The sequence below is a fragment of the Copadichromis virginalis genome, linkage group LG5 (genome assembly GCF_057382275.1).
Source record: "Copadichromis virginalis isolate Kocher_CV1m ecotype Utaka linkage group LG5, C_Virginalis_male_GT1.1, whole genome shotgun sequence".
In the NCBI taxonomy this organism is placed as follows: domain Eukaryota; kingdom Metazoa; phylum Chordata; class Actinopteri; order Cichliformes; family Cichlidae; genus Copadichromis; species Copadichromis virginalis.
This window is the reverse complement of record NC_140622.1, coordinates 14,857,456-14,868,484: the sequence shown is the minus strand read 5'-3', so window position 1 is coordinate 14,868,484 and position 11,029 is coordinate 14,857,456. Positions and strand designations below refer to the sequence as shown.

Below are 11,029 nucleotides of genomic sequence, written 5' to 3'. Positions count from 1 at the left end.
TAGAAGGGTGGCTTTCTATTGGTGCAAATTCATGTCCGTTTTGCGTCCCTTCTCCCTCCGCTTGCGTCCGCAGATGAGCTATTTGGAGCAAGGGGAAGAATGCGCTACAGACATCTGCAAAGGATGCATTCTGGGTTTTGTACAAATTTGTGATCGCAATCACCCAAATGGAAGAAACAAAGGAGAGCTTCAAGATTGCCGATAGGCTGATGCTCGGTATCACTCGGATACTTGGTGTGTATGATTGTGATATGTATTGAGAGCGTTAGCTAGCAAAGCATTGAATTCTGTGAAAAAATAGATTGTAATAAATGTCATGAACTTGTCCTTGCTGGGACAGAGAACATGCCTGGGGTGGTCGACGTGCGTTTCGCAGAAAGAGAGCCTGCAGAGAAGAGGAGTTTGCTGTCATGGGAGCAGGTGGGAAGGAAGATGCATGGTAGATGTCAGATATTGATATGGCAGTACTGTATACTTTTGTCATGTGTTATTCATCTTTTGTGTTTATTTGCCAGAAAAACACATGTATATTACCAGAGGACCTGAGAGACTTCTATCTGACAACTGATAGCTTTACACTAACATGGAGCGTTAAACTAGACAGTAGGTGTCCTGATGTGTTCTGTCTGCATTCACAGTTTTCAAAAGAGAAAAAAAGTCTGTTTTTATTTAAACTATTTTAAAGTAATGTTGTAAATGAAAATAGCAGCTTTTCTTATGTTCTTGGCACACAGCCCTCACTGTGTGGATGTGCTGTCTTTCAGGTGAGTGTGTTCCCTTAGGATGCATGATGATTAATAGTGTGGCCAGACTGTGCCCGCTGCTCCAGCCCGTGTCACTCTTCTCTCTGCCCAATGCGCCATCACTCGCTGACCTAGACTGGGAGGAGAGCGGCACAGAAAGTGGTAAATATTCACCTGCCGGATCCTCATGTGGGATCCTCAATTACAACACGTCACTTTCAATTACGTTTGTTTACAGTACGTGTGCTCAGTTGTGCAGAAAGCAGGCTAATGAATGAGCTCTTGATTGGACCGTAAATATTTATTCAAGATTCATTAATGCTATCTGTCAGGGTCGGCGCGTGTGCCCGTCGCACCTCATTTCGACTCCCGGAGCCGCATCTTCGAGCTGGATTCCTGTGGTGGGAATGGCAAAGTGTGCCTAGTCTACAAAAATTGCACTCCAGGTGCTCTGCTTGTGTATTGTATCTTATAGGTTATTATATATATATATATATATATATATATATATATATATATATATATATATATATATATATATATATATATATATATATATATATATATATATACATATACATACATATATATATATATATATATATATATATATATATATATATATATATATATATATATATATATATATATATATATATACATACATATATATATATATATATATATATTTAAAAAAATATATTTTTTAAATCTGAGTTCCTTAAGTTAACATCCTTGCTTTTTTTTCTTTCAGGTGTGGTTGCTCAGAGGAGTGAAATATGGTTTCTAGACCGCTCTCTGTGCTGGCATTTTCTGACCACAACCTTTACCTCTTACTACCGACTGATGATAACCCATCTGGGTCTGCCTGAGTGGCAGTATCACTTCACCCCATATGGCCCCAGCCCTCAGGCTAAGGTAGTCAAAGTGTCTAATCCTTTTTTTTTTTCAGAATATGTGCTGTGACATAAATTGTATTTTTAATATTTATTCATATTATTAACAACTTGTGAGACCATTGCAGTTGTATGAATACATTTTATTCAGGATGATTCTTTCACAGTCTACTACAATACTGGCAAATGTAACATTTTAGTAAGTTAGCACAGCACTGAGTTTTAAGTTGCTTCCAGAGAGCATAATTATGTGCATAAGGTGCCATACATTCCACAGAATCAGATATAGCATTGCTGGCTCGGTTAGTAAATTAAGTAGTATTTTCAAAGCACATTTGGTGTGGGTTTGTTTTTTTGTTTTTTTCCCCATGTGTTACATGGATTATGTTAAATTATGTATATCTTGGTTGCTGCTGCAGCAGTGGGCATCCCTCTACCAGCCTCTGACTTTCAACTGTGAGCTCAGTTTGGCGGATCCTGCTGGGGATTTATATCTGAACAAGCTGGATCCTTCCAAGGCTTTCAAAGGCAAAGCCAAGGTCCCAGCCCCCAAGAAGAAGCAGTCGACACAGTGCAACTCAGGGGGCGCAGCCAAGGGCCAAAGCAATGCAGGAAGACAAAGTGGAGCAAAGCGGTGAGAAGGTACCCGTACGATGAAGACATTTCCAAATGTCTCCAGTTCCCTCAGGAGCTGGACTCAGTTTGTTGGACTTGGTGCTGTTTGACATGTTTGCCAAGGCTGAGTTGATATGTAGCCAGGGTTGTTGCTGGCTAGACACATTGGAAAGGTGATACAGTTATAGTACTAAAAGTGTTGAAGGCAAAAAATGTTTCTAAATTTTATATGTTTGAGGAGACGATGGCAATTTCCATCACACCTGGCTTAGATGGTTAAAAATGAATCCCCCTCACATGTAGAAAGACACAATCCTGAATTTTATCCACCTTTGGATGCCAAGTGTTGCCAGAGTAATTAGTCTTTGAATTAACAGAGAGTTGTATCAGTGTATATTCAGTACTTATAAACTCATTTAAGGTAATGTTCACTACTGACAGCTTATGGTTAAAAAAAAATCATATAAAATCAAAGCAGACAGATGTACAATATAACTGTACCACTGCTGTAACCAGAACCAGAGTTTATAAGTGCTGCTGTTTTCAGTGGGCTTGATTTCTGAATGCATTATGTAAATTCTACATGCAGCATGTAATACTGTAAAGTGCGGAAATGGCTAGATAACACATCTCTTTATATTAATAACTTTAAACTTAAGGAAACAAGAAGACTTAATGTAATGCTGTGTAGCTCACACCCTATATGTATTGATAATTGACAGGTTGAAAACTAACGTATAGGACTCAACAGATGCTTTTAGAGCTTCATTATCAAACATTAAGCCACATAAGTGTGAAGACAAACGTGACCTGTTACATTATAAAAGGACTACTAACTGGCCATTGTACTACTGCAGTGCCTCATGAATGCTGCTCTGTAATGTAAACTTCAGAAATGAACACTGTTTCTAACACAGATTATTCATCATGAGTGAATGAATATCAAAGGTATATTTTAACAGTTCAGGGCCACAGTTGTACAGCGGTTAGCACTGTCACCTCACAGCGTGGAAGGTCTCTGCGTTCAAATCCACAGAGTTTGCATGTTCTCCTGTGCCTGTGCGAGTTCTCACCAGATATTCTGGCTTCTTCCACAGACATTCACATCAGATTATCTGGTGACTCTAAACTGGCTGTAGGTTGTGAATGGTTATCTTGTGTTTGTTTCACATGATTTCTACTTTAAGTCTTCGCCACAGGTATGTCAAAACAACAAACCTCTATGAAAGCCAACAACGTAGTGCTTGCCCTAACCTGATGTGCGCCTCCCTTCATAAGCAACTATACATCGCACCAGATGGTACGTTTAGTACCACTGATTCCTCTTATGCATGTCTGGCTACGTTTTTGTGGCTGGCACTGCATCTAATAGATCAGGACATGATCACACGCACAAGCCTGAATACCCGCAACAACATCAGCCGCATACGTAGGTAGCCCCTGTCGACCCTACAAAGAATCACCAGAGAAGTTTAATTCAGCTAATACCCCTGCCACAGACCCCACCTACCGATTCTAAATTGGGTAAGCGCTTAAGATAATGGCTCTTGTAACACAAATATAAAGCTCAGTAGACCCAATCTCACATCTACAGTTTTGGTTCAAGTACTTTTTAGTATGTACTTTTTGTCTGTAGGCTGCTGTGCACAAGAATGCTAGAAAGAAAAATGTCTGTATTTGGTTTTGTCGCTGTCCTTTCAAGCGGTGAGGAGTCATCTCCTACTGTGTGTTTGGTTTTCAAAAAAATATATGATCCCAGTGTATGGGGGCTGTTTGCTTCTCTTTGCACACCCTTAAGTTTTTCCACAGTTGTGGAAGTAGTCCCCTGTTGAGTGTTAAAGTGAATGATATTTATGTCTTCTAAGGTTACATAAGCTGCTATTGCAGTAATAAAAACAACATGAGTGAGCGAGTGTGGTTTTGTCAAATTTTCATCTCTAAAGTGACCGTATGTTTGTCTCAAACCTTTTTATTGTAGCGTATAGTAACGAGTACAGTGAGTCAAAATGTCTAATAGTGTATATTTTATATGTATTGTAGTCTATCATTTACACTAACTCTAGAAGAATAATTCAGGGATGGGCAATTAATTTTCCCAAGAGACCACAATTAGGGCCTAATTGTAACATCTACTCTTACCAGTAGCAGCTTATAAAGGAATAATTAATATTGAGCAGAACTGAGTTCATCTTATTGGTCCAGCCCTCCACAACAGTCTCAGTTTCCCATGTTGCCACTTGGGAAAATTAACTCACCACACCCAATTTAAGTTGATGTTGAAATTGTGTAAAACACGGTGAGCATTTTTGATTTGAACAAATCTTTATTTCACTGTCTCCCATCTAACAAGTTAGTTTTGGGCTTTTTAACCCTTTACCTTCATTGAATGTTGCATCTTCATAGAGCTATTCACTTAGCTGTCAACTTAGCTAGGGTGTCACACACACATATTTTCAATGGTATTTATCTCTTTATCCAGAGGGACAGCTTCTTCAACCATCTCTCCACCCGCTTTAGAGAGGTGTGGGTGATGCAGTTCCACAACAGCCTTGTATAGCCCTGCTCCAAGGACTCCTCCAATAGGGGGGGCAACTAGAGGCACCCACCACCATCCGTTTCCAGCCCTACACAGATAAAGGCAGCAAACCACAAAAAAGTAAATAGTTAATTAATAATGAAAAGTAGTTGGGGGGGGGTTTATTCTTGACTAATCCTTGATTAAGGTGGAAAAAGCAAAAGAAAATGATATGGCCTTTTTGTGTACCTGAACACATCAGATCCCCAGCCTGCCATGGCAGTGAAAACCCTGGGTGCGATGTCTCTGGTGGGGTTGATGGCATAGCCACTATTGCTACCCAAAGAAATGCCAATGAGAAGCACCAGGAAACCCGCAAATGCAGGCTCACTTCCTGCTGGCGCTGGTTTGTTCTTCTGGTCGGATAGAGCCATAAGGCACAGTAGTAGCATCGCTGTGCCAAATACCTTCCCCAAACACACACATAGAACAAAAACATCAGTCTGGAAAGATAACCGTGTAGAAAGCCATCTAGTAAAGGAAATCATTCATGCTGATTATGTCTGATGATGGAGAGTTGTAACTATGAAGCTTTAGTTGACTTTCAGTGCTACCTGGTCAAAAAATCCAGCTATCAGAGAGAGGTATGGAGCAGGATAGGTGGCAAAGATACCAGCAGTGGCCTTCTCACCAGTCACAGTCAGGTTTCCTCTACAGTAGTCATGAATGGCTTCTGCAAACGTATCAAACAGATAAATCGTGATAGTTGTGTGACTCCAAGAAATCGCAGCAATACTTCAGTAACAGTGCCTCCAGATCTGTATGAGTTGTTTTCCATGTGGTTTTTATAATACTTTTTCTAGGACGTTTGCCGCTTAGGACACATGATGGTGCAGTACAGCATGGTGGGCCTCTTCATAATGTGTTCCACATGTGTAGATGCAGAAAAACATCAGATAAGCTTTAAATTTAAATCATGCATGGGCCGATTTCCTGAGACTTTGCTTCTTTGTTTTTGAACCTTCAAGTGACCTAGATACCTATTTTTTCTTTTTTAACACATACTGTTGCGTTTCCTCACCATAGTAGACAGCATAAATTGTCCCTGCTGCAAGAAATGACCCCAATAGCTGTGCCGAAATATAAAGAGGTAGCATCTTCCACGGGAGGCGGCGAAACACACACATTGTGAATGATACAGCTCCATTCATATGAGCCCCTGAAACAGATCAAAAGAGCAAAATATGACTGCTGAACAACAATTGGAAAGCATTTCATAGGTTTTGATGTCATCATCTTTCATACCCGAGATCTTCCCTCCAACATGAGACCCCATGGCAACAGCCAGTCCAAAACCCAGGTTGATGCTGAGGTACTGTCCAAAAGCTCCCTGACCAGTCACTACCTGGGCCACAGACCCCAAGCCCAATGACTGGAGACAAAGAGAACCCATATATCATTTATGCAGTCAAACATAGAAACAGATTACAAGAAATACTTTCCAGGAAGCTTATTTCACAATATAAGAAATGTTTGAGGCAAACTGTGATTAAGTGCTGGCAGCCAGATTCTTTTGTAATCGACAATAGCAGTTTCTCACTGTAAAAAATCTTATAGTGTAACACTGTCAGCTGTTTGGTTGCTATTATTCTGCCACTTTAAATCTAATAGTAATGATTGTAAAACACCTGTAAAATATCTCAATTTACTGTAAATATTTGGCTGTAAAAACAAACTCATCCTGAGCTCCTTGTCTTTTTGACATATGACAAGATATCAGCTCATCACATGATTATCCTACTCCTTGCACTGCAGATTTATATGAATGTCAGTTTATCAGCCACCACTACACTGAATGCTGCCAGGATGCAAGGAGTTGGACCACAGTTACAGTCTTGAAGCAACATAAACATAATTTCCTGTACAACTTTTCCCTCTCCAGCAATGGAATTGTCTAACAAAACATTTTAAAAAATCCTGTGCACCAGCTTGATATGATGTAGGGAAAGCCACTCAACAAATATATAGTGTGCATCCAGAAAGTATTCACAGCCTTTGCAAAATATTTTGTTGAAGCACCTTTGGCTGCAATTACAGCCTCAAGCCTTTTGTTTTTGGTGAACCAGCACTCCTTATTCAACTTGGTGGAGCTTGAGATACTCTACAGTCATTTTCAGACAGGTTCCTTCCCTCTGGCTGGGCTGCTTAAGGACATTTGCAGAGCTGTGCCAAAGCCGCTCCTTTGTCATCTTGGCTTTGTGCTTAGGGTCGTTGTCCTGCTGGAAGAGAGCTGCTTCGCCCAATCCAGTCCAGAGCTCTTGGGAGCACATTATCATCCAGGATGTCTCTGTATATTGCACATTCATTCATTCAAGTTCCTGCTGCTGAAAAACATCCCACAGCATGATGCTGCCACCATTTTACTACTGAGTTCAAATTTTATTTCATCAGACCAGAGGATTTGGTTTCTCATGGTATGAGAGTCCTTCAGGTGCTTTTTGGTATATCCCAGGTGGGCTGTCATTTGACTTTTACTGAGAAGTAGCTTCTGTCTGGTTACTACCACACTGGCCTGATTGGTGAAGTGCTACAGAAATGGTTGTACTTCTGGAAGGTTTTCCTCTCTCTACAGAGCAACACTGGAGCTCTGTCAGAGTGACCATTGGGTTCTTCATTAGCTTCCTAACTATGGCTATTCCAAAATGGAATAACCTGGAGCCAGATAATTGAGGCTCTGTGCCTTGAAACTGTCCTGTCTCAGAGGTCTCCAGACAATTTCTTGGACATCATGGCTTGGTTTTTGCTCTGACATGCACTGTCAGCTGTGGGACATCATACAAACAGGTGTGTGCCTCTCCAAATCACATCCAGTTGGCTGACTTTACCACAGGTGGAAGTTGTCGAAACACCAGTGGAACATCAGAGGCTCAGTGGACACTCAATTTTGAGTGTCACAACAAAATGTGGTGAATACTTATGTACATGTTATAGTTTTGCTTTTTTATTTTTATATCTATTTATAAACATTTCAATATTTTTTTACCTTTGTCATTATGAAGTATTGTGTTTAGAATTTTTTAGGTGAAAAATGAATTGAATCCATTTTGAAATATCACTGTAACATGACAAAAATGTGGAAGTGTTGTGAATACTTTCTGGATGTAAACAAGAAGCACTCTGAGAGTTTAAACCTCCACAACGCAGCTCACTCTCTGGGCAGAATTTACTTTTAAGAGAATGGTATAATTCAGTTTATTTTCTTTGTTCGCACACATTTTTGTTCTCACATGTTTTAAATCTGTATACGGTACTACGGTACTATATGTTCACAATACACATCACACTTGTAAGCGTCATAGTTTCTAAGTTATAAGGTTTTTTTGTAACTTTTCAACCGATGAATAATTTAAGTCTCCTAGAAGGCTTTAGTGAATGTAAGCCAAATTTTAATGGCATGTTAACATGACCTTATCTACACGCCTAGAAAGTGTTATCAGAATTGAGCTGTCTTGCTTATAGACAGATTGACACGCACCCAAATGCTACCAAAAGAATAACCTCTCTGACGGAGGTAAGTAGCAAAAAGTTACGTTTTTTGGGAGGTTTTTTTTGTTTGTTTGTTTTAATTATTTCTAGAAGTACCTTCGTTTCTAAACATACTGTATAAGTAACATTTTCTTTCTTACTTAAAAGTTAAAAGGCTGAGTTGCACAATTAATTTTCATTTTAATTATGGTACTGCACAAATGTAAAAGACACCACACTACTGAATTATCTTGCTTTTAACTCAAGCGGCTATGTTATCAGGGTAAAAAAAAATGCTGACACTGAAAAACTGTAGCCATTCTATCAGGAAACAGGAAAAGTCTGGTTCCCCCAACAAAGTCACGAGTATTTTGTTTCTGTCAGGATTCCGAATCACAAACACAGTAAGTGCAATTCTTTTGTGCTCACATTCAGGCATTTACGCTTCCCATGTTCATCATGTTATAAATGCATGTGTTTTTCTTCCAGGCTTCTAAGTAAAAGGTTTATTGTAACAGCTGACAGCTGACGTGTGACTTCTGGAAACCTCTTCAGCTGGCTTGCTGCCTGACTATTACTCTATAATAATACTAGACTCTCAGGTTCATTCACTGAACCTGACAATGTGACTGTTAATAGTGCTTATGTGTGTGTGTGTATTTGGGAGAATGTTGCAACTTATCAGGATAAAGAGCACGACATTAATGATTAATAGCATATGGGTGCTACAGATAAGCAATTAGATTCTAAACAGAAAGAAGACCCGATAAATGAAAAGTCAAAATGTCAGCGGAATCATGGATTTGAGAGGTGCTTTTACAGTTTTTAATGAGATATTACATATTATTATTTGAAAGCATATGACACTTCAGAAATCTTGTGATAATACTGTATTCTTACCATCATGACATATGTGCTAAGTGATTCAGCAAGTCCCACACGAATGAGTTCATTCTTTAGCCAAACTTTGGATCGAGTTACTTTACCTCCCCTCTGCTGAAACACCCTGGGTTTTACTGACTGCACCAAGTCCTTCATTTCTTCTTCTTCTACTTTTTCTTCCTCTTCTTCTTTCCTTCCAACCTCAGGACTTTTTTTTACCCTTTTTGAATGAGAAAAAAAAAACTACACATTCAGCCTTGGTTGAAAAATTTATGAAGTGACTGGCACACAGTACTTTGCAAACAAGACCAACTTTTTGTCTCCTGACCTCAAAAGTTCCCCTTTTTCCACTCACTTACCTAATTGTGTTTCTCAGTCTCTCTTTGTCACTCACATCCAATGGAAGTTGTCCACAATTTAAAGGCTTCAACACACTCTCACCCACCTCCACCCCCTTCTTCTCTCCCCTCCTCCTGGAAATGGCCAAAGATACAGTGACACACACCCTGCTGTGCTTGATTATCTGTCAAATTTGTCATAATAAAAACACTTTAAATACATCTGTGGAGTACTTTATTCAGAACTGAAACTCATTACAAGTTAACTTACTAAAAGGCTGAATAAGATGTTTTTACTTTTTTTATATTATTATTTATGGCTTTTACAGCAACAAAAAGTTACCTTGAAATTATTATGTAGACTTTTTTTAATTGTTCCATGTTGTTTTGTGCACATGTTCTGTATACTTCTGATTATATGAAATGCACTTTACATCTACACTTACACTTCGCGCCTTACATTACTGAAGTGGGGTCAAAACAGCATAAACTATTGGTTGAAGCAAGGCTGCTACAGTAACACACTATCTGGACTTCATAGCATTACAAAGTCCATACATGCTTTTTCTCTCCTAAATAAGCAAAAGAAACACAACAACAAAAACTGAAAAGTAGATTACGATGGCTACAACTTTGGAAGTTTGTAGGTGATAAAAGTTGATCAATACACACAAACAATTTCCAGCTGCAAAATCTGATTTTCACCAATACTGGTTACTTCAGTATAAATGTCGTATTTATTGATTTCAGCTGTTTCAGATTTGTTTATTTTATTGATCGCACAAAAAAGGGTAATTCAGCGCCCAGCTTGCTCACACAGTCATAAACAACCTAACCAAACCTGAGTCTGTAGTAAATGACGTGACAGTGTGGACTGCCATGAAATTTTATGTTCATGTTCCCTGAAAAGTTAATTGTAATGTCTTTGATCTTTGAAAATAATGCTACGTTTGTTCAATCTTAGTATGCTTAAATGTGCACTCAGCCTGACTAATGATGTTTATAGTTTAGGGCTGCAATGATTCATTGCATAATTCAAATAACTCAATGATAAAAAATGTAAAAAAAAAAAGTCCTCGAGGCAAATTTTTCGACGCTTCGTTTAAATTCTATATAAACGTTTCACCCACATTTGGGAATAAAATAGACCTGCGATAAACACGTATTTAGGAGCATGTATGTGAATACAAATTTTGACAACAATAAGCCCAGGCAGGCCCTGGTTTTTAAAAAGAAATACTGATAATATGCAGATGAACTGTTAATTTAGTCTGATACCATGATTAAATTAGCCCACTTTCTATCACTGTGGCCCGTGACACCAGCAACAAACAGCGGTGAGTCTAAAGGGGGGCATGGGTTGTCTGCAGATTGTGTCAGAGCTCTGTGTGCGGGCAGGCGGAAACCATAGCTTTATTGCTGGCGATAAACAAAACATGAACTGAAAAACAGACCGCTGAAAACAGAAACACACAGGCACAATTTGAGGGTATGACGCGGCAGAGAGCAAAGGTA

General features: G+C 39.1%; 2 protein-coding genes across 3 annotated transcripts; one reads left to right on the top strand and one right to left on the bottom strand.

The window, feature by feature from the left end:
* The first annotated feature begins 29 nt into the window (after positions 1–29).
* On the top strand, positions 30–4,163 carry tpgs2 (tubulin polyglutamylase complex subunit 2). 2 transcript variants are annotated; one of them, XM_085456151.1, is made up of 7 exons: positions 30–234; positions 341–420; positions 516–603; positions 735–905; positions 1,076–1,189; positions 1,498–1,661; positions 2,059–4,163. In XM_085456151.1, the coding sequence occupies exons 1-7, from the start codon at positions 168–170 to the stop codon at positions 2,275–2,277; spliced, it is 903 nt and encodes a 300-aa protein (XP_085312277.1). In that variant the 5' UTR covers positions 30–167; the 3' UTR covers positions 2,278–4,163. The 2 variants fall into 2 exon arrangements, with proteins under 2 accessions (XP_085312277.1, XP_085312278.1); XM_085456152.1 differs by having other exon boundaries at positions 31–234; positions 765–905.
* A 423-nt stretch (positions 4,164–4,586) lies between these two features.
* On the bottom strand, positions 4,587–9,618 carry aqp7 (aquaporin 7). The gene is made up of 7 exons (XM_085456153.1): positions 9,536–9,618; positions 9,195–9,396; positions 6,075–6,201; positions 5,851–5,988; positions 5,384–5,502; positions 5,019–5,236; positions 4,587–4,878 (listed from the first exon to the last, which is right to left on the bottom strand). The coding sequence occupies exons 2-7, from the start codon at positions 9,330–9,332 to the stop codon at positions 4,692–4,694; spliced, it is 927 nt and encodes a 308-aa protein (XP_085312279.1). The 5' UTR covers positions 9,333–9,396; positions 9,536–9,618; the 3' UTR covers positions 4,587–4,691.
* Positions 9,619–11,029: the final 1,411 nt, after the last annotated feature.